At 47.7% G+C, this 23,753-nt stretch overlaps 1 protein-coding gene across 1 annotated transcript in view; it reads right to left on the bottom strand.

The window, feature by feature from the left end:
* The window catches only part of LOC119972907 (piezo-type mechanosensitive ion channel component 2-like), a 1,374,210-nt gene that overhangs the window by 458,697 nt on the left and 891,760 nt on the right, over positions 1-23,753 (bottom strand). Inside the window, 7 exon segments of the mRNA XM_038810453.1 lie at positions 7,263-7,447; positions 7,450-7,507; positions 15,811-15,864; positions 15,866-15,930; positions 18,137-18,252; positions 18,254-18,273; positions 20,475-20,513. Of these exon segments, the coding sequence (XP_038666381.1) occupies positions 7,263-7,447; positions 7,450-7,507; positions 15,811-15,864; positions 15,866-15,930; positions 18,137-18,252; positions 18,254-18,273; positions 20,475-20,513 (537 nt within the window).

The following is a 23,753-nucleotide window of genomic DNA, read 5'->3' as shown; positions in this document are numbered from 1 at the left end:
TGCGTTATATTCCAGTGTACGATGGAAAATATTCTGCAGGGACTACCACAGGTGGCGATTTATTTGGACGATGTCTTAATCACGGGTAGGACAAACAGGGAACACTTAAGGAACCTGGAGGAAGTGCTCAGGCGTTTCGCAAAGGCAGGCGTACGGCTAAAAAGGGAAAAATGTATTTTTCTGGCCCCACAAGTGACGTACCTGGGATATAAAGTAGACGAGTCAGGCTTACATCCATTAGAAGACAGAGTAAGGGCAATAAAAGAAGCCCCAGCTCCCACCACGGTCCAGGAATTACGATCATTTCTAGGGTTGGTAACCTATTATGGAAAATTTATTGAAAATAGGGCCTCCATCCTGGAACCCCTCCACCAGCTACTAAAAAACGGGCAAGAATGGAAATGGTCCACCCGCCAAAACCAAGCATTTAGGGACATTAAGGAACAGCTGTCATCCGAAAATGTCCTAGAGCATTATGACCCAAGGAAGGAGTTGGTGGTCACTTGTGATGCATCCCCCTATGGGGTAGGAGCCGTCTTAGCCCATAGAGGAAGGAATGGGGAAGAACGGCCAATAGCCTATGCTTCGAGGACCTTGGCGATGGCTGAGAGGAAGTACGCCCAAATCGAGAAGGAAGGACTGGCGGTGATATCCGCAGTAAAAAAATTTCACCAGTATCTGTACGGGCGGAAATTCACCATAGTGACGGACCATAAGCCGTTATTAGGGTTATTAAAAGAAGACAAGTCAATACCCCCGATTTCATCAGCTAGAATCCAACGCTGGGCGTTGCTACTGGCGGCATATAGATACGTTCTGGAGCACAGACCGGGAACGCGAGTAGCACATGCAGATGCTTTGAGCAGACTTCCCCTCCCGGACACTCCGCCACAAATACCAAAAGTGGAGGAGACAGTAATGACTCTAAATTTTTTGGACACCCTACCAGTAGACGCACAACATATTTGGTTGTGGACGCAAAAAGACCCAGTTTTAGCCAAGATGAAGCATTTACTGCTAACAGGGGAACTGGAAAGACCAGTGGAGCCCCAGATGCACCCATACTGGAGCAGAAGGGACCAAATAACCGTAGAAGACGGTATCCTATTATGGGTGTCCGGGAAATCGTCCCAGCTCAGGGCCGTCAGGCAATCTTAACTGAGTTACATCACGGACACCCAGGGGTGTCTAAAGTGAAGATGCTAGCTCGAAGCTACGTTTGGTGGCCAGGTTTGGACACAGACATAGCAGCCTTGGTATGTCGTTGCCAGGAGTGCCAACAGGGGCAAAGAGTGCCACCAGCGGCAACAATGCACCCGTGGGAATGGCCAGGCAGACCGTGGACCCGCCTGCATATTGACCACACCGGCCCTTTCATGGGCTCAATGTTTTTGGTGATAGTGGACGCCCACTCCAAATGATTGGACGTCCACCGGGTAAACACGGCAAGCACAGCATCGACAATTGAAAAGCTCAGGACCTCGTTTGCAACACATGGACTTCCGGAGGTATTGGTGTCGGACAACGGAACGGCATTCACAAGTGGGGAATTTGGAAAATTCCTGAAGGAAAACGGAGTCCGTCACATCAAAACGGCCCCTTACCATCCAGTGACCAACGGCCTGGCAGAGAGAGCGGTCCAGACACTTAAAGCGGGACTCAAGAAGCAGCCGGCAGCGTCAATAGACACAAAGCTCTCCCACTGGCTGTTTGATTACAGGACCAAACCGCATTCCACAACGGGCATACCGCCAACTGAACTCTTAATGGGAAGGTGGCTGCGAACGAGGCTGAGTCTCCTTTTCCCAAATTTAACGGGGAAAGTGGAGAAACAACAGGAGGCCCAACGCAGGGGGCATGATAATAGTCGGCAGGAGAGACATTTCCAGGTGGGGGCACCGGTTTGGGTCAAGAATTATGGGAATGGACCAACGTGGGTCAAAGGCACGGTAGAGTCCCAAACAGGGCCCATATCCTATGAGGTTTCAATAGGAGGTAAGGTGCTGAAGAAACACCTAGACCAAATAAGGGCAGCGGAACCACACCTGGAGGCAGGCGAAGCAGGACCGCATCAAGCTGGGATAGCCCAGACGGAAAGGATACCCACACCCCAGCCCCGAGCAATTTCTCCAGACCCCGTCATCCAGTCATCAGAGTCGGAGAAGGACACACTCGACGAGGCCGCCGCGACACCTCTCCCCGAGGAGGAGGAAGAACAACTTCCATGGAGTTCGTCAAGGAAAAGACGGGCACCTATAAGGTACACCCCGCCCACTTCGGAGAACGACCCGGCGGACGACACAGAGGTGACAGACCCAGACATGAGGAGCAAGAAGAAGCTCAGAGGAATGCTAGCTGGCAGGAATTCCTCGGACCTTGGGGGGGGAGGGGTGTAATGAACTCCAATTGGCTTTATTGGTTGGCCAATTGGAGTATGAGCTCCCTCAATGATAGCTCATTGAGGGGGTCCATATAATCACCTGTGTAGGCTTTGTGAGCAGTCTTAAGTTGACTGGACTGCTAGCAGCACTGTTTGTAGCTGCTCCTATAATATCGTTATTGTAAATAAATATTGGTGTGGTGACGGAACTCCTGCCTCCCGTGGATTACTACAAAATGGATATGCTGGAATATTCTTTTTAGCAAATGTTGAATTTATTACATGGTTAGCATAAAATTACGATTTAAAAAAATTTATTCATGGGATATCACTGGCTGAACCATTCCTAATTGTCCATGAACTGAGTGGCTTGCTACGTCATTTCAGAGGGCATTTAAGAGTCAACCACATAGTTGTCAATCTGGAATCACATGTAGGTCAGACCAGGAAAGGATGGCAGATTTCCTTCCTTAAAGAGCATTAGTTAGTTATACATGTCCTTGGTGAGACCACACCCGGATTACTGCATGTAATTTTCGTTTTCCTATTTAAGAAAGGATATATTTACCACAGAGCGAATGCTGCAGTGGTTCACTATGCTGATACTGCAATTGGCGAATCTGTCATATGGGGAGAAATTGGTTCGACTAGGCCTGAGTTCACTCAGGTTTAGAAGGATGACAGGAGATCTGATTGAAATGGATTGGATTGGATTTGTTTATTGACACACGTACCAAGGTACAGTGAAAAGTACTTTTCTGCGTGCAGCTCAAACAGATCATTTAGTACATGAAACGTAATAGGGCAACACAAGGTACACAATGTAAATAAATAGACACACACAACGGGTGAAGCACACATATTTGTCAGATCAGTCCATAAGAGGATTGTTTAGGAGTCTGGTAACAGCAGGGAAGAAGCTGTTATTGAATCTATTCATGTGAGTTCTCAGACTTTTGTATCTCCTGCCCGATGGGAGAAGTTGGAAGAGTGAGTCAGCCGGGTGGGAGGGGTCTATGATTATCCTGCCCGCTTTCCCCAGGCAGTGGGAAGTGAAGATAGAGTCAATGGATGGGAGGCAGATTTGTGTGATGGACTGAGCGGTGTTCACAAATTTACGGTGGCACAGTGGTTAGCACTGCGCCTCACAGCTCCAGGGACCTAGGTTCAATTCCGGCCTCGGATGACTGTCTGTGTGGAGTTTACATGTTCTTTCCATGTCTGCGTTGGTCTCCTCCGGGTGTTCTAATTTCCTCCCACAGTCCAAAGATGTGCAGGTTAGGTAAATTGGCCATAATCAATTAGTGTCCAAAAGTTTAGGTTAGGTGGGGTTACTGGGTTAAGGGAATAGGGTGGGGCCTGACCCTAGGTAGGGTACCCTTGCAGCGGATCGGTGCAGAGTAGATGGGCTGAATTGCCTCCTTCTGCACTGTAGCGATTCCATGGTTCTATAACTGGGCTGGATAGACTTAATGCGGATAAGAATGTTTTCCTTGGTTGGGGGATCTAGAACCAGGAGGCACAGTCTCAGGATATGAGGTGGACTATTTTGGACTGGGAGGAGGAAAAATCTCTTCATTCAAAGAGTAGTGAATCTGTGGCATTCTCTCCCACAGAAGGCTACAGAGGACAAGTCCAGGAGGGATCCAAGAGCTCCATGTCTGGGAAATGGGGCATGGATTGCTGGTGGGCCCGCATTGCAGACGAAAATGCCAGAGGCGTCCAACTGGTTGCAGTGAAGGTTTTCTAATGTCGCTCACATAATCGTATCCACCACTACCCCACTCTCCCAATGGTTACGCGCCACTCTCCCCACCAGCCCCTCACCCTCCCCTACCCCTTTGCCCCCAATGCACACTCGCTCCCTTACCCCCTACCTATCCCCTTCGCCTCACCACCCCCAGTGCCCTCTCAGCAAATTGTCGACGTGCTTGTCGTCCCCCCATACTCTACCACTGCGTTGAGGTGTTTCCCCAGGATGCATTTCAGAGGCGGAGGCAGCCAAGCTGCTTACCACATCCCATGGTCTTCGATGCCCTTAGCAGGCGTCCTCTGGGGGATCAGCGACAAGAGGCCCTGGCACACTTGCTGGCAGCACATGCACAGCCAAGCCACCCTGTTCCGGGTGCTGACTGCATGATGCAGCGACGGCAGAGGGGTGGAACCCGGGAGAGCTGGTTGCCACCCCATAGGGTGGATCTGCATTGGTACCCAGTGCAACCTTCTCCCAATCAATACCCACAGGGACCTTGGGTTCACCTCGGGATGGTGGGTCAGCTGGTTCGAGTCCCAGCTGCTCCTGCATCGTGTGGCTCTGCCAATCCTGGTGTCTCCCAATGTCCACACCTGTCTTCACCTCCCGCTGCCTTGGGAAAGCGGGCAGCATAATCAAAGGCCCCTCCCACCTGGGTTATTCTCTCTTCCACCTTCTTCTATTGGGCAGGAGATACAAAAGTCTGCACTAACAGGTGCAAAGACAGCTTCTTCCCCGCAGTGATCAGACTCCTGAATGATCCTCTTATGTATTGAACGGATTTCCTCACACATCTTCTCCAGTGAGTAGTATTACATGCCGTATGCTTCACCCGATGCCTGTGACTATGTATTTGCATTGTGTATTTCTGTATATTCTATGTTTTTTCATAAATGGAACAATCTGTCTGGACTGTATGCAGAACAATACTTTTCACTGTACCTCAGTACACATGACAATAAACCAAATCAATCAATCAATCAATCTCTGCAGCAGTGTCAATACTTCGGCAATGCTCCTTAGTGACTGGACATACTCTGCTGCACCCCAGCAATGCCCACCTGCAACAGGGACAAGTCCCGAAGCGCCTCGGCTACACCCATCTGAGACTGGGACATGTCCTGCAGTGCCTCATCAAGGTCCGCCTGGTACTGGGTCAAGTCTCCCAGTGAATCAGACATTCTGTCAAGGTTCTCAGCCAGGTCCAAGGTGAGCTAAGCCTTAGAAATCTCCACTCATGCTGCCGATTTCATGCACCAGGTCTCCACTGCGGTCGCCAACCTAAAAGCGTTGGTCTCGGTGCCTCAAATCTCCTGCGTCCATAGCCTCTGGGACTCCTCCAATCAGTTATGGACCTGCTGGAGGGTCCCTGACATCCCTGTCTGAATATCACAGCCACATCCATTGTCTGCATCATCTCTGGGTCAACCTGGTCCATGAGCTCAGCATCTGACTGGAACCCAGCTGATTCCAAGGATCCAGTAGACCTCCAACTGCTTCTCACCTGGGTATTCTTGCCTCCGACTGATATACAGCAACTGTGTGGTGCTCACCAGAATGTGTGTGACCCAGAAACCTGACCACTACTGTTGTGTATCGATGTGCGTGTCTTTGCGCAGGGAAAGGGGCTTGGTGTGGGGGTGGATGGTATGTGTGGGGGACGGGGGAATATTTTAATGGGGGAGGGGGGGGGGTTGTGGCATGAATGGGCCAGGACATGGCATGGTGCTGTCGTGGCATGGCCGGAGTGGTGTCAGGTGCATTTTCTGGGGGGGGGGGGGGGGTCTGGTGCCAACTCACGTGCCAACTCTCGTGCGGCCCAATGGAGGTCCTTGACCTTCTTGCGGCACTGGATGCCAGTCTTCCTGGTTACGCTGCCTGAGCTGTCGGCTTCTGCCACTTCCTCCCAGGTGGCACTGGCCTGCCCTGTGACTGACCCTCTAGGACTCTCGGGGGAACATGACATCCCTCCTGGCCTCAACTGCCTCCAGGAGCCTCCCCAGTTCTTCATCCTCGATTTATGGGAGCAGTTGTCTCGGTGCCATGGCTGCTAGCTAAGTGGGGTTGACTGTGCAAGAGCAGTTTAGGTGTTGCTCTACCTTGTTAGCAGGAGGCTGGTGAGCGTGGTCCCAGCAAATCTGCTGGTGAGCCATGATTTGCGGCATAAAACCAGTGGAGCTTTCTTAAGTGCACCAATTAACGTTAGATTGTGGTGACGGCTTGCCGGGTCGAGCGAACTGCCAGGAAACCCACGGCAGTTCCCACGCGCTACCACACTGAGAAGCTTTCTCATTGAATTGTGCCCATAAAATTCTTAAGGGGCTTGATAGGATGAATGTTATGTTTTCCCTGCCTGGGAATTCCAGAACAAGGGGCCAGTCTCAGAATAATGCGTTAGCTTTTTATGACAGATGGAGGGAAGTTCCTTCACCAAAGGGCTGTAAATATTTGGAATTTTCTACTCTAGAAAGCTGTGGATACTCATTCATTCAGCTTACTCATTCAGAGGTTGATTCAGTTGGGTTACAAATGGAATTAAGAAATATGGGAAGAGTTTGGAAAGGTGGAGTTGAGGTAGAAGATCTTCCAATGGCAGTGCAGTCTCAAAGAGCCAAATGCCCACCACCAGCTCTAAATTTCTTATATTAGTTTTGTGATCATTTTTACAAATATTAGTTTATTTTATTTCCAGATTTTAAAACTGAATTTAAATTCTCAAACTGCAAAGGTGGATGTTCATTTAGATTATCAGTCACTGTCATTAGATTAATGGTTGATAACATGAAAGTGAAAGCCGCCATAGTCCCCGAGGACCCTAGGCTGCTCAATTCATTTTTTTGACAGAGAGCTGAGTGGTAGTGATTTAGCCTGAGGGTCGCCACACCTCAGGCGAGGGCCGAAGTTCAGTCTTCATAAATAACCTCAGCCGATATGGAAATTGAACCCGCGCTATTGGCATCGCTCTGCATCACGAACCAGCTCTCCAGCCAACAGGGTTAATATACCCATAATGCCATTTTACTTGTCCGTTATAAACAAAATAGCAGATTGGGATTTCAGGCAAACATGTTAAACATTTGCGTACGACCGACAAAGTAATTTTAAGGTATTGTTTACATTAAAACCAACCTTTGAACTCAGTTCAACACATGGGTTCTTCTTCATCTTTTTTAAAACTCCCGATAGCTCAGGAAGTTCATCTTCTGTGAGGTCCAGACTCCAAATATATTGCAGGGTTAATAGGACATTTCCATAGAAGGCCATGAATGGTGATGTGAGCATAGCATATCGTCGTCGATCACGCACCATCCAAGTACGCAGGACCAGATCAATAAGACAAAGGTGAGCCAGCTATGATACGTAATACTCCAAGCCTAGAGGAAACCAATAAGATGATAAAAAGTGCTCAGATGAACCCAAATTTAAATTGCCATTCAAGCAACAAATATGGAATTGAACATAACTGATATTTGTTAAAAATAGAATAATTTTATGAACTCAGTAAAGTAAATAAATATGATTTAGATGTTTTAATGATGAGCATTTTCCATCCTGAAAGTTGGCACGTAATCCATCCCCCGCCGACTCTGACAGCCCCACGACCTTTTCATGAGCATTGATTGGCAGTAGGTAGGACTTCCATCCACCTTGGAGGGAAATCTCGCCTTGGAGAGCTGTGAGCCCATTCAGACAAAACACTGTAATGGCCAGAAGAGGCACTGCAGCACTCTCCCTCAGCCTAAATTCCAGGACCGCACTGGGGTGGGAGGGTAGAGGATTCCCGGGGAGTGGGTGGGGGTTCAGGAGGGGCTTTCTTGGCGCTGGGGGTTAGGCCAATTTATTGATTGATTGATTTATTGTCATATGAACCGAAGTACCGTGAAAAGCATTTTGATGCGCCAAGGGAACGTATACAGTAGACAAAAGAATAATCAACAAAGTACATCGACAAATAGTGATTGGTTATAGTGCGGAACAAGGGCCAAACAAAGCAAACACGTGAGCAAGAGCAGCATAGGGCACCGTGAATAGTGTTCTTGCAGGGAAAGATCAGTCCGAGGGAGAGTCGTGAGGAGTCTAGTAGCTGTTCCTATGTCTGGATGTGCGGGTCTTCAGATTTCTGTATCTTCTGCCTGATGGAAGGGTCTGGAAGAGGGAAAAACCTTGTGTGAGGGGTCACTGAGAATGGTCATGCTGCAGCTGTACAAAACTCTGGTGCGGCCGCACCTGGAGTACTGCGTGCAGTTCTGGTCACCACATTATAGAAAGGATGTGGAAGCTTTGGAAAGGGTTCAGAGGAGATTTACTAGGATGTTGCCTGGTATGGAGGGAAGGTCTTACGAGGTAAGGATCAGGGACTTGAGATTGTTTTTGTTAGAGAGGAGAAGGCTGAGAGGTGACTTAATAGAGACATATAAGATAGTCAGAGGGTTAGATAGGGTGGACAGTGAGAGTCTTTTTCCTTGGATGGTGATGACCAACACGAGGGGACATGGCTTTAAATTGAGGGGTGGTAGATATAGGACAGATGTCAGAGGCAGTTTCTTTATTCAGAGGTAGTAGGGGTGTGGAACGCCCTGCCTGCAACAGTAGTAGACTCGCCAAATTTAAGGGCATTTAAGTGGTCACTGGATAGACATATGGATGAAAATGGAATAGTGTAGGTCAGATAGGCTTCAGATGGTTTCACGGGTTGGCGCAACATCGAGGGCCGAAGGGCCCGTACTGCGCTGTAATGTTCTATGTTCTGTGTTCTATGGTGTCTGCCTTCCTGAGACACAATCAGTGGGAGGGTGGCAAGCTTGTGTGATGCGTTGGGCTGAGTTCACCACACTCTGCAGTTTCTTGCGATCTTGGGCTGAGCAGTTGCCATACCAAACTGTGATGCAGCTGGAGAGGATGTTCTCTATGGCACATCTGTAGAAGATTGAGAGAGTCGATGCAGACATGTCTAATTTCTTTAGCTTCCGTATGAAGTAGAGACGTTGTTGGGCTTTCTTGACTTGCATCAATGTGAGTGGACCAGGAAAGACTGTTGGTGATGGTGACCCCCAGGAACTTAAAGCTATCGGCCATCTCCACGTCGGAGCCATTGATGTGGACGGGGTGTGTATCCTGCTACACTGCCTCAAGTCGAAGATCAGTTCCTTGGTTTTGCCAACATTTAGAGAGAGGTTGTTTTCGGTATACCATGCAACCAAGTGATCTATCTCCCTTCTGTAGTCTGATTCGTCGTTGTTTGTGATACCCCCCACTACATTCATATATCATCCGCAAACTTATAGATCGAATTGGAGCTGAATCTTGCCACACAGTCATGTGTGTATAGGGAGTACAGTAGAGGACTGAGCACACATCCTTGCAGGGCCCCGGTGTTGAGAACTATTGTGGAGGAGGTTCTGTTACCTAACCTGACAGATTGCGGTCTGTTGATGAGGAAATCAAAGATCCAGCTGCTCAGGGAGGGGTCAAATCCAAGATTACAGAGTTTAGTTATTAGTCTTGTCGGGATAATGATGTTGAAGGCGGAGCTGTAGTCTATGAGCAGCAGTCTAATGTAGGTGCCCTTGTTGTCGAGATGTTCGAGTATTAGTTGTAGGGCCAGGGAGATAGCATCTATTGTGGCCCAGTTGCGGTGACAGGCGAACTGCAATGGATCAAGACCATCAGGGGGGCTGGTGTTGATCCATCTTATGACTAACCGCTCAAAACGTTTCATGATAACAGGTGTCAGGGCCATCTGTCGGTCGTCGTTGAGGCATGCTACCTTGTTCTTCTTTGGTACTGGTATTATGGTGGTTTTCTTGAAGGAGGTGGGGACCTCTGAGCGGTGGAGTGAGGTGGTGAAGATATCTGCGAATACACTCGCCAGCTGGTCTGCGCAGGATCTGAGTGCTCGCCAGGGACTCCGTCGGGGCCTCACGCTTTCCATGGATTCATTTTCAAGAAGGTAGCTCTTACCCCTGAGGCTGTAATAGTGGGTATGGGAGTGTCCAGGGCTGTTGGGGCATGTTCAAAATGGGCATAGAACTGTCAGTTCATCGGAGGGATGCTCCAGCCCCAGAGATTCCACCTGACCTTGCTTTGGGGCCAGTAATCTTGTGTAAGCCCTGCCACTGACGTTGTGGGTTTGTGTAGTTGGCCTGGGACTCTAGTTTAATCTGATATTGTCTTTTGGCATCCCTGATGGCTTTACGTATGTCGTACCTGGATTTCATATATAGATCGGGGTCGTCAGACCTGAATGCCTCAGCCCGGGACTTCAGCAGAGAATGAACCCTTTGGTTAAGCCAAGGTTTCCGATTGGGGAATACACAGTCCTCAACACACTTGCTATGAAGTCTGTGAAGGTGGTTGCATACTCGTCCAGGTTAACTGCCGCGGCCTTGAATATGGACCAGTCCACAGACTAAAAGCAGTCGCGGAGGATGTCCTCCAATGCCTTGGACCAGCACTGCACGGTTTTGGGAGGAAGGGTCGGAACTCCCAGGTCCTGGAGGGGGCAGGCAACCCCAAATCTAAAGGGCATTATCTTTCCCACCCGACGCCCTGGCCCATCCCACTGTGAAATTACACCTGGTTAGGGCAGGTGGGAAATCGGAGGGAATTCCATTCCTGCAATGTTTACCCTCCTCCTCCCCAACCTCAGAACCCGCCTGAGGGGAACGTAAAATGCTGGCCAATATGTCAAAATATACCCTCTTCGATGGGATTTCATTGAAGAAATAATTCTGTTTTTGTGATTTGTTCTTGAACATGTAGCTTAGGCATTTTGAAGTTTTCCACTTCTGTGCTCACCAGCCAATGGTGGGAGATTTTCAGGATAGTGAACACAGAAGCAAAAAATCCTAGCTGCTATGCTTGTTTAATGGAGTTTCTGGCCAGACATTTCCGTGGAGGAGGGCACGCCTCATTCCAGCTGAAAAAATGGGGCAAGCATGTCTCCACAGGGTCAATATTATGGCTATCGGGCTTTCATTTGCAAATGAAATGATGGCCGGCCTCCAAGAGCTGCCCATCAATCAGATGATTGGCAGCACTTCAGTCCCAACAGTGTCACTGGGAGTGATGGCCACTGCTGAGACTGCAGCAGTCTCCTGATAATGAGCTATGCAGGAGGCTGGAATAAAAGATGAGCTGTGTCAGTCATTTGGGTCCTGGTGAGTGTGGGAGCCAAGATCATTGAGGAAGGGGATGGGAACAGTTGGGATGGCCATCATCATTGTGAGGAGGGGTGTTCATTTTGTACGGGATGTCCAAACAGGAGACATTGCCCCCCTCACGAGGCTGTAGGAGATCCAAAAGAGGAGAGAAACGCTGCCCACAACAAGCCCGCAAGTGTGTCAGTGTGTCCAAACTGGACAGATCCCTACCAGCTCGTAAATGTCCAAAACAGGAGGCACCCCTTCCCCGAGCCTCCAGTGTCCAAAAATGAAATGAATGAATGAAATGAAATCGCTTATTGTCACGAGTAGGCTTCAATGAAGTTACTGTGAAAAGCCCCTAGTCGCCACATTCCGGCGCCTGTCGGGGAGGCTGGTACGGGAATCGAACCGTGCTGCTGGCCTGCTTGGTCTGCTTTAAAAGCCAGTGATTTAGCCTGGTGAGCTAAACCAGCCCCTTAAAAGAGGAGGGGACCCCCCAACAACCAGCCCCGCAAGATTGTCCTAACAGGAGGGACCCTCCATGAACCCAGAAGTGTGTCTGAGAAAGAGGGAAACCTCCCACGAGCATGCATGAGCATCCAAACAGGTGAACAAGAGGGATCCTCCCCCACATGAGCCTGCAAGGATATCTGAACAGAAGGAAACCCCATGTGTCTGCAAAGTGGATCTAGTGGATACACCACATGGTGCTGGCACCCTGGTTGCTGATAAAATTGCAGTGGTGATTGGAGGAGGCGATTAGGGTGGCCATTATTGGCGAATTAAGGCCTTAATTGGCCCAAGAATTGCCGGGAGAAACAACATTTACCCACGGTTGGAAAACATACCTTCAGAGATGGTATAATGACAGGCATGGCGGCTTATGCCATCCCACTCACATTATGCCCCAGCCCACTTGTAAACCAGCTCCCAGAGGCGGTGTATTAAATTCTGACCATTGTCTCGAACATCTTCAAACCACAATATTAGCAGAGATCCAGGGAGGATGCTTTGGAGGCCCAAATGGACACAGATGACAGGAGACAACAGCTGCAGACAATGAGATGGTACCTGGCACCACGAAGGGAACATAAGTACTGACTGGCAATCGGAAAGCTGGAAGGAGGTTGAAATCAATAGAATTCCTACAGTGAATAATGAGGTTATTTGGCCCATCAAGTCTGCACCAATCCTCTTAAATGAGTGCCCTACCTAGGCCCACTCCCGCACCCTATCAGCGTAACCTCATCTAACCTGCACATCTTATGTTATGACATTCCTCCCACTCCGAGGTCCGTGGCGGTGTTGTTGCACACGTGACCGGGTTGAGACGAGGAGGTAGGAGATGAGGGTGGATACTGACATCTTTTAAGAAATGGTTGGCGCTCAATAGTGTCAGATGGAGGTGGCTTCAGCGACGAGTAGCAGAGCGGGATGCACGTTTTTTGTCCAGACTGGCGGGGAATTTCGGGCACCTGTGGCATCAACAGGGGAGGCACCGGTGGCCCTGGTGTCGACTCCATTTCCGAATCAGACGAGTCCGTGGGGAGTCTGCAGAATGGCGTGGTCACCGTGTGTCACAGCAGAGGCGGGAGATGTCGTAGTGATCCGACAGGGCCTGCGGGGCTGTCGGAGGAGCCGCTTGTGGGTGCGCTGCTGGGACACCTGTCTCTAAGGTCGTCCACTTGGTTTCTTTACTTGTTGGCCCTCTACTTGCAGGCGATGCGAGGTCGGCTCTGTCCGCCACAGAACAGTGCACTTAAACCAGCAGTCACCCTGAGTGTAATTGCAGACGTAAATCTCGTCCCCCAGGGCAAAAACACAAACCAGACGTTCAGAAGACGGAGTGTGGTCTGAAGAGTTTATCTCACTTTCATAGATAGAATTTACAGTGCAGAAGGAGACCATTCGGCCAATTCGACAGGCGACTCAGTGCGTCGACATGGGAAATCTGAGATGCAGGGCAGTGGCCAAACATGTATTCATAAGTCACTAGTAGCAGCTTATGGATTCTAGCTGAGACTATGGGTGGAATGGCCTCACCTTCTTTAAAAAGGCCCAGCAGAGGTTCGTGGTCGGTGATCAATATTGTACACATATTCCCACAATCAGTAAGGATAGGCAACAACACCTCCTCCACGATCATCCATCCTCAACACCGGTGCCCCACAAGGCTGTGTCCTCAGCCCCCTACTATACTCCTTGTACACCTATGACTGTGTGGCAATTCGCCTCCAACTCGATTTTCAAATTTGCTGATGACACCACAGTCATGGGTCGGATTTCAAACAATGATGAGACAGAGTACAAGAATGAGATAGAGAATCTGGTGAACTGGTGCGACGACTCGAACAGGCGCTGGAGAGCGGCGACTAGGGGATTTTCACAGTAATTTCATTGCAGTGTCAATATAAGCCTACTTGTGACACTAACAAAGATCATTATATGACATAACATGGAGGCTGCAGATCCGCGTTGCTCATGTCCAATGGCCAGCCAGTTTGGTGTAAAGGTCTTCTATTCGCAGAAGTGGATATTTGTCCAGGCAAGAAGCGGTATTCACGCTTAATTTATAATCCCCACAAATGCGGAGGAGCCTATCTGGTTTGAGGACTGGAACAACAGCAAAAGGAACAAGCCGGATTATGTCCAGTGCTTCCAGAGGATTCAACTCCGCATTAACTTTGTCCACTAAAGTGTACGGAACAGGGCGGGCCTTGAAAAATTGAGGCTGGGCCAGAGGGCCGACATGAATCCTTGCTACCGCCCCTCTGATGGTGCTGAGCCCTGGGTGAATAATTCGGGAAACTTCCCCGAGACAGAACATAAACTGCCCAAACTAACCTGTGGAATTCAACTCCAATCTAGTGCAAATGGCAGAGCCAAAGGTGGCCCAACAAACTAGGCCTGTCCCGATTAACCTCCATTAAAGGCAATTGGGCTTGCTGGTGACTGACCATTACGGGGACCTTCGTCATTCTGGCAATGGAATATCTTCAAAGACTTCGAAGGAAAACCTACCACAGATACAGCCGCTCCAGTGTTGAGTTCCATTTGCAACAGATGGCCAATTACCCGGATAGGAATGCTGATGGGGACTACTCGAGGCATCGAGACGCAGTGTAAAAGGAGCTCTTCCTCCTCCTCTGGATCTGGCTAGGGGCTGGTTTAGCACAGGGCTAAAGAGCTGGCTTTTAAGCAGACCGAGGCAGGCCAACAGCACGGTTCAATTCCCGTACCAGCCTCCCCGAACAGGCACCAGAATGTGGCGACTCAGGGTTTTTTCACAGTAACTTCATTTGAAGCCTACTTGTGACAATAGCGATTTCATTTCATTTCATCTTCTAAAGGGTTGGCCTGGGTCCCGTCTCTGGGTGAACGCTGGCGAAGGCCTGATCGTTGGGTGGCGATTCGCCCCGGTCTGTCAACAGGCCCCCTGGCAGGAAAAACCACAAGTAAGGAACTCAGACCACCACTCGCGATGAGGGCAGGCTGTGGCCTCGGAGACATGGGGATGTAGCAACTGCATTTCAAGTACCTGCCGCTGATCCAACAAAAAGGAGGGGTCCACACACCCTCCCACACCCTGAGACGTTCACCTCCATAGCTTGCAATTCCCGGACTCCACGGTCCGCACCTTCCTTCATCTGGGCTATTTGGATGGACTGTGGAAACATCAGAGTAGGTTCCCCCAGCAGTTGCCACTGCGTCTCTGCACTGCTGATACCCCACACCAATCAGTCTCTCAGGGTCTCTGATAAGGACTCTCCAAACGACCAGAGTTCAGCCATTCGGCACAAACGGGTCATGAACAAGGCTACCGACTCCCCTGGATTGCAGACGGCGTTATAAAGTCAATACCACATTATTACCGAAGGCAGTGGATTAAAATACTGTGGACCACCTCGATCAGCTGCCTGAAAGTGCAGGAGTCGGGGGCGGATGGAAAACCAAGTCTCGGATCAAACCGTAAGCCTCTGTCGCCACTGCAGTGAGGAACACCACCACTTGCCGCTCATTCTCAGCAAAGGCACTGGCTCAAAAAGAAGAAATTAATGCGCTCAGCGTAGTGGACCCAACTCTCCCGAAAAAGGTTTAATACAACAGAACAAGAGTACAGAACAGTTACTCTACAACAGGGGGTCCACTCACAGGTCATGACCCTCTGGTTTTATACAGGATGGAGAAGGGGGCTGCCCCGCCCCTCAGTGGGGGAGTGGTGTATTCCCCATAGTTCTTTGGGAATATCAATCCCCAGACTCATAAGTGTCCCATGACCTGCTTAAGGATTCATTTGTGTCCCATGACCTGCTTAACCCAAGGTTGTAACAACTATCTTGCATACTAGGTTGTGTTGATTGATGAGAAAAGGTTTGTTTTGAAAAAAAATTTCTGTATCTATAAAAATTCTTCTGCTGCAGAAATGGTAATGGCACATAAACCATTCCCAAGTACACAAAATGGTTTATTGAACTAATGTTCGAGCACACAGTAACAGTGAATATCAAATCAACCTCCCACTTTGTACTTACCATCATTGCAATGAGTGCACATATGTAGCTCTGTTTCATGATAAAACGGAAGATGGGTGATGAGGCTGTTGAGCCTGCTGTTAACTGCCTCCTCTGGGATTTTGTCTTCTTCAGTTTTGTCTGGCAATAATAGATGGAAATATTTACACCTAATCATTTACACCTAAATTCATCCTAAATCCGGTTCATACAAAACAAACAAAAAAGTCACGTTAGTTTTAAATTACATAGCCAAGGTCAAATAAGTTCCTGTGCAGAAATTAGAAATGAGGAGAACAGTGGAAAACGCAAGAGCACAGTGAATTTTTGAATAGTTTCACTAGATGTGTGCATCGCTGGCTAGGCTGCATTTATTGCCCACTCCTAATTGACCCTGAGAATGGTGGTGAGCTGTCTTCTTGAATCATTGCTGTCCATGTGCTGTAGGTACACCCAGACTATTGTTAGAAGGGACTTCCAGGATTTTGCTCCAGCGACAGTGAAGGAACAGCGATATATTTCCAAATCAGGGTGGGGAGTGACTTGGAGGGGAACCTCCAGGTGGTGGGGTTCCCACGTATCTGCTGCTGTTGTCCTTCTAAATGGTAGCAATCATTGGTTTGGATGGTGCTGCCTAAGGAACCTTGGAGAGTTACTGCAGTGCATCCTGTAGATGGTACACAAGGCTGCTACTGTTCGTGCGGTGGGTGGAAGGTTTGAATGTAACTTGTCACTTGTCAGGCGAAACCTGGATATTGTCTAGGTCTTGCTGCATTTGGATATGAACTGCTTCATTATCTGAGGAGTTGTGAATGGATTGGATTGGATTTGTTTATTGTCACATGTACCAAGGTACAGTGAAAAGTATTGTTCTGCATACAGTTATGACAGATCATTCCGTACATGAAAAGAAAATACAAGGGCAAACATAAAATACACAATGTAAATACATAGACACAGGCATCGGGTGAAGCATACAGGAGTGCAGTGCCACTCAGTTGAGAAGATGCGTGAAGAGATCAGATTAGTTCATAAGAGGGTCATTCAGGAGTCTGGTAACAGCGGGGAAGAAGCTGTTTTTGAATCCGTACTTGCGTGTTCTCTGACGTTTGTATCGCTGAGTGAGTAAGCTGGGTGGGAGGGGTCTTTGATTATGTTGCCCACTTTCCCAAATCAATGGATGGGAGGCATGTTTGTGTGAAGGATGGGCGGTGTTCACGACTGTCTGTAGTTTCTTACGGTCTTAGGCTGAGCAGTTGCCATATCAGGCTTTGATGCAGCCAGATAGGATGCTTTCAATGGGCATCTGTAAAAGTGCTCAGAGTCATGTGAACATCCAAATTTCCTTAGATTCCTGAGAAAGTATAGGGCGTGTGTGCTTTCGTGGTTGTAGAGTTGACATGGGTGGACTAGGGCAGATTGTTGGAGATGTGTACACCTAGGCATTTGAAGCTGTCAACCATCTCCACCTTGGCCCCACTGATGCAGACAGGGGTGTGTATGATACTTTGCTTGCTAAAGTCAATGACCAGTTCTTTAGATTTGTTGACATTGAGGGAAAGATTGTTGTCGTTACACCACTCCACTAGGTTCTCTATCTCCCCCCTGTATTCTGACTCGTCGTTGTTCGAGATCTGACCGACTACGGTCAGGTCATCAGCAAACCTGTAGATGGAGTTTGAGCCAAACTGGTGCTGAATATTGTACAGTCATCTGCGAATTTCCTCACTTCTGACCTTATGATGGAAGGGAGGTCATTGATTAAGCAGCTGAAGATGTTTGGGCCGAGGACCCATCCTGAGGAACCCCTGTAATGATGTTCTGGAGTTGAGGTGATTGACTCCAACACCACAACCAATCTTCCTTTGTACCAGATATGACTCCAACCAGCGGAGGTTTTCCTCCTGGTTCACATTGACTTCGAGTTAGCTAGGGTTCCTTGATGCCATGCTTGTCAAATGCTACCTTGATGTCAAGGGGCAAGTCAATCTCACCTCACTCAGGATTTTGATCCAGCGCCAATGAAGGAATGGCGATATATTTCCAACTCAGAATGGTGAGTGACCTCCAAGCGTTGGTATCCAGAGAACCGTGGTATGCTCTGGACCGGGTTTCGGATTCCACCATGACAGATGGTGAAATTTCAATTCAATAAAATCTGGAATTAAAAGTCTAATAATACCTCTGAAATTATTGTTGATTGTCGTAAAAATCCATCTGGGAAGAAAATATCATCCTTACCTGGTGCTGGCCTACATGATCCACGGTGGTCGACTCAGGATGGGCAATAAAATTCTGGCCCAGCCAGCAAAGCTCACATCCCAGTGAACAAATTTTAAAAACTTACCAGGGGATACATCAGCCATTTCCCACTTATATTGTGGTGTGGAGTACATCTCTAGTGTAGCTGGACCATTTTCAGCTTGCAATGTAGAGTTCATATTATGATAGTCTACAGGTTTCCGTTACTGTCACCAGGAAGGCCTGTAAAATAATCAAAACATCAAGTTGTTCACGATTTTTTTCCCCAGAAACTGGTTTAAAAAAAATCTTACCTTGTATGACTTGTATGCGTGCTATGACTTTTTATTATGAAAGAAGTACCTGCCACAATTAGTGAATTATCTAGTGAAGAACAATTGCCATGTTTAGTTGATTAGAGAGGAAATAATTTTAATGTTTTGAAGCAATGAATAGATTGAAAAAAGTCATTCCACGTAAATTATTAAAGTAGCTTTCATGATTGCGACAGTTTTGCAAAACTTACAAAATTTAGTAACTGAATTGATTTTTCTGGGGAAGACCATTAAGCTGTTGGTTAGAGATTTTATATTAGTAATAAATATATTTTGTCCAATAAGCAATTCTTTATGTTATCATGGCAAAACACAAAGGGCATGATCCACCTGAACCGTGACTAAGTACTCCTGCAGTGGAAAAGTCAGAATGATACCCACTGGTGTTAGGCATGATCCCACATGCCTCCATGGCACTTGTAATTGTTTCTGTCGAGAGTGGCTTTTCCATGCCATTCCATGGCACACTGGGTCCGCAATGCAACTGAGAGGTGCAGGACCTAATCTCTCTGACCGGTCCCCACACCTATCAATTGGGGGAAGAGGGTGCTCATTTCCTCATACACAATTGGCGCCAATGTGCCGGAGGGTGGTCCTTCATGGAGGTGGGGGCCGGTGGGCCTGTGCTGGCCTGGATGAGCTCAGGTTGGCAGTTCTTTCCGAGGGTGGGGCTTGTTTATTGCTCTCCCCATTTGCAACCTTTAAACCTATTAAATAGTCAGTCAGTACATAAAAAAATAAATTTCTTGGAATAAAATGAAATGTTCTCATCTGAACCTCTAATCCCTTTAAACATCTGTCAGGATTCAAGTTTAAAGGCCTTGAGTGAAGGTAAATGTTATCCCTTTTAAAGTGTGGAAATATTTGAAAGGTTTACCACACAGTCAATTTTATTACCCTTTAAAAGTATAGCAGTCCATGTGTACAGATGAAGGCTGAAAGCTTTGAACTGGTTTGGTCTACAATTCAATTTCACATGCGACTGCTTGGTGAAAGCTTCTTGAGTGACAGGCAGAGGCAGTGTCAAGGGGAGAATCGGATTATTTATTTTTATAGCTCTGAAGGTATCCATTGTCAGGGGAGCAGGTGTTTGCCTAATCACTGTTTTTTTATGAGTCTGCCTCTTTGTTTCAAGCACTTCCCAGAAAGTACAAGTGTGAAACTAAATGTAAAGAAGCCAGATCAAAGCTTTCAAGGATGTGTATTCTTGAGATACTGAGTGACTGTTTTAATGGTGAAAATGAGAAGACTTTCACTTTGTTACGAGAAAGCTTTAATTTTTACATGCTGACTGTTTAATGGGTTTAAAGGCTGCAGATGGAGAGGGTAGCCAATTGAGCCCCTTAGCAGGGATGACCCCTGACCTGAGCCCCTCCAGCCACTGTTGAGAACACCCCTGCTGTCTTTGACAATAGTGCCATGGGCCCTTTAATCTCCATCTAAGAGGGTACACTGGTCCTTGATATTTGACCCATTTTGATCGTGCGGCTAGGGCTGGGTGGATGAGGGAGTGGGCATGGATGGGGTGATCTTTTGCAAGGTCTGTGCAGACTTGGTGGGCTGAGTGGCCTCCTTATGCACCGTGAGGATTCCATGATACTATCTGACAACATTCTCACTCAGAGACAAGATTGCTATTATTGTTCCTACAAGAACACAACCTGGCTTATAAATATAAAAAGTAGTGAAAATCTAAACATTTTAAAGCAACATGTAACTTTTGACTATTCTTTCCGAATACTTATTAATTAAATATATTAGTGATATAAGACAAACAACATTATTTGACTGCTGGATTTGCTTTACGAGGCTCAGGTTATCTTTTATTTTGCAGAGGTGGCTGACTGTGTGGACCATTCTTTTTGAATGCTTCTTAGCAAGTTTTGTAGAAATAATTTAAAACTTGTAAGTTCTGCCTTGCTCTCTTAGTAACATAAAGAACAGAACACTCTTGTGACAGTTCAAATAATTTGTATGGAAACACTGAACAATGTTGATTTCGAGAAAAAATAACAATCAAAAGCCTCCTAGACACAAATGTTCAAAAAAATCTAGCCTGTCATTACAGTTCTAATGCACACACAAACACAATGCCATGTGTATACTAACATCAGGGGAGTTGGTGTCATCCTGGGTAATTGTAAGAAGCTGAAAGAGGCAAAGAAAGAAGAAAATGTTATAATCAACTTGCAAAAGGTCCATGCATCTATCATGTATTAGTCCATACGTATTATAAAAAACACTCCAATATATAAAGACAAAACATGGTCACATATATATATATATCACATTACCTGGCACACATAGGCACTAACGATATAGGTAGGAAAAGGGATGGGGATGTAAGGCAGGTATTCAGGGAGCTAGGGTGGAATCTTAGAGCTAGAACAAACAGAGTTATTATCTCTGGGTTGTTACCCGTGCCACTTGCTAGCGAGATGAGGAATAGGGAGAGAGAACAGTTGAACACGTGGCTACAGGGATGGTGCAGGAGGGAGGGCTTCAGATACCTGGATAATTGGGGCTCATTCTGGGGGAGGTGGGAGCTCTACAAATGGGATGGTCTACACCTGAACCAGAGGGGTACCAATACCTTGGGGGGGAAATTTGCGAATGCTCTTCGGGAGGGTTTAAACTAATTCAGCAAGGGGGTGGGAAGCTGAATTGTAGCTCTAGTGGACAGGAGGTTGAGAGTAGTGAGGTCATGAGTAAGCTTTCAAGGTCACAGGAGTGTACCGGCAGGCAGGAAGGTGGTTTGAAGTGTGTCTACTTCAACACCAGGAGCACCCGGAATAAGGTGGGTGAACTTGCAGCATGGGTTGGTACCTGGGACTTTGATGTTGTGGCCATTTTGGAGACATGGATAGAGCAGGGACAGGAATGGTTATTGCAGGTTCTGGGATTTAGATGTTTCAATAAGCTCAGGGAAGGTGGTAAAAGAGTGTGACATTGATAGTCAAGGACAGGATTACGGTGGCAGAAAGGACGTTTGATGAGGACTCGTCTACTGATGTAGTATGGGCTGAGGTTAGGAACAGGGAAGGAGAGGTCACCCTGTTGGGAGTTTTCTATAGGCCTCCAAAACTTTCCAGAGATATAGAAGAAAGGATTGCAAAGATGATTCTGGATAGGAGCGAAAGTAACAGGGTAGTTGTTATGGGGGACTTTAACTTTCCAAATATTGACTCGAAACGCTAGAGTTCGAGTACTTTAGATGGGTCAGTTATTGTCCAATGTGTACAGGAGTGTTTCCTGACACAGTATGTAGATAGGCCAACAAGAGGCGAGGCCACATTGGATTTGGTACTGGGTAATGAACCAGGCCAGGTGTTAGATTTGGAGGTAGGTGAGCACTTTGGTGATAGTGACCACAATTCGGTTATATTTACTTTAGCGATGGAAAGGGATAGGTATATGCCGCAGGGCAAGAGTTATAGCTGGGCTAAAGGCAATTATGATGCGAATTGGCAAGACTTAGGATGCATAGGATGGGGAAGGAAACTGCAGGGGATGGGCACAATTGAAATGTAGAACTTGTTCAAGGAACAGCTACTGCGTGTCCTTGATAAGTATGTACCTGTCAGGCAGGGAGGAAGTGATCGAGCGAGGGAACTGTGGTTTACGAAAGTAGTTGAATCACTTGTCAAGAGCAAGAAGGAGGCTTATGTAAAGATAAGATGTGAAGGTTAAGTTAGGGCGCTTGAGAGTGTACAAGTTAGCCAGAACGACCTAAAGAGAGAGCTAAGAAGAGCCAGGAGGGGAGTCCTTGGCAGGTAGGATCAAGGAAAACCCTAAAGCTTTCTGTAGGTATGTCAGGAATAAAAGAAGACAAGGGTAAGAGTAGGGCCAGTCAAGGCCAGTAGTGGGAAGTTGTGCGTCAAAGTCCGAGGAGATACGAGAGCCGCGAAATCAATATTTTTCGTCAGTATTCACACAGGGAAAAGACAATGTTGTCGAGGAGAATACTGAGACACAGGCTACGAGACCGAGAATGGTATTGAGGTTCATAAGGGAGTAGGTGCTCGCATTTTTGGAAAGTGTGAAGATAGATAAGTCCCCTGGGCCGGATGGGATTTAACCTAGGATTCTCTGGGAAGCTAGGGAGGAGATTGCAGAGCCTGTGGCTTTTATCTTTATGTCTTCATTGTCGACAAGAATAGTGCAGATACTATAGCAAATGTTGTCCCCTTGTTCAAGAAGGGGAGTAGAGACAACCTGGTAACTGAAACCAGTGAGCCTTGGCTCTGTTTGTGGGCAAAGTCTTGGAAAGGATTTAAGCGATAGCATTGTATAATCATCTAAAAAGGAATGCCTTCGAGGCAGATGGCTGCCTCTATCAGTTCCTCAGGTTTCCCTTCGGCGTCATCACGGGGTCTCGGTCTTCCAAAGGGAGATGGACCGAATAGGTCGACCGGTACGTTTTGCAGGCCCACCTTTCCACACCTAGACAACGTCACCATCTGCGGTCAGTGGTCACAGGACCACGACCCCAACCTGACAAATTCCTCCCACATGCTACTCTCCTAACCTCACCTACAACAGGAGAAAGTGCGGTTTAGCACGACCCGCTTAGCCATCCTCGCTATGTGGTCCAGAACAGAGTTCTGGGGCCCGATCCTGACCACATGCAGCCCCTCATGGAGCGTCCCCTCCCCCACTGCCCCAAGGCCCTCAAACGCTGCCTGGGTTCTTTTAGTACTACGCTCAGTAGGTCCCAAACTGTGCGGACAAGCCCGCCCACTCATACAGTCCACCCATTTATCCCTGACGGCCGAGGCACAACAGGCCTGCGCCCGTATCAGAGCACAATATCGCCAGGCTGGGATGCACGCAGTAGACGAGACTCGGCACTTCAGTAGAGAGCGAGCACAGCAGACGTAGCCGCCTAGCCACTGTCATAATATACACGATCAGGTATATAGATGTGTGCAGAGACACACAATGACTGACACACTGCAAACCAAGTCAATCACACAACAACAGCAGCCAATCACCAGTTAGGCACGCTCACTATAAAGTCAGAGGGCACTACTTTTCCCGCTCATTCGGGATGCAGCCTCTGAGACGGAACAGAGTTTGCAGCTAGTAGCACAACCTTCACCCTGTGCTAACAGTTTAGACTGGTTAGGATAGGCATAGGTCTTCAGTTAATCTAACATAGTGTCGACCCACAGTGCAAGTATGTTCACGGTTCTTAGCTTAATAAAATAGTGTTGTACGATTACAAGTGTTGGTAGCCTGTCTATGTTACTGCTAAGGTAAACGCAGTCTCCACAGATCCAGAGTACCCAACACATCATGGTACCAGTACGTGATGTTAGAATTTATTAGACCTACCTTCAAGTGATCTGCCTTCGACCAGCAATCAGCCATCCTGCAATATGGACA

Source organism: Scyliorhinus canicula, chromosome 10, assembly GCF_902713615.1.
Source record: "Scyliorhinus canicula chromosome 10, sScyCan1.1, whole genome shotgun sequence".
Taxonomy (NCBI): domain Eukaryota; kingdom Metazoa; phylum Chordata; class Chondrichthyes; order Carcharhiniformes; family Scyliorhinidae; genus Scyliorhinus; species Scyliorhinus canicula.
Note: the sequence above shows the minus strand (reverse complement) of the source record. Positions and strands in the feature narration are given on the sequence as shown.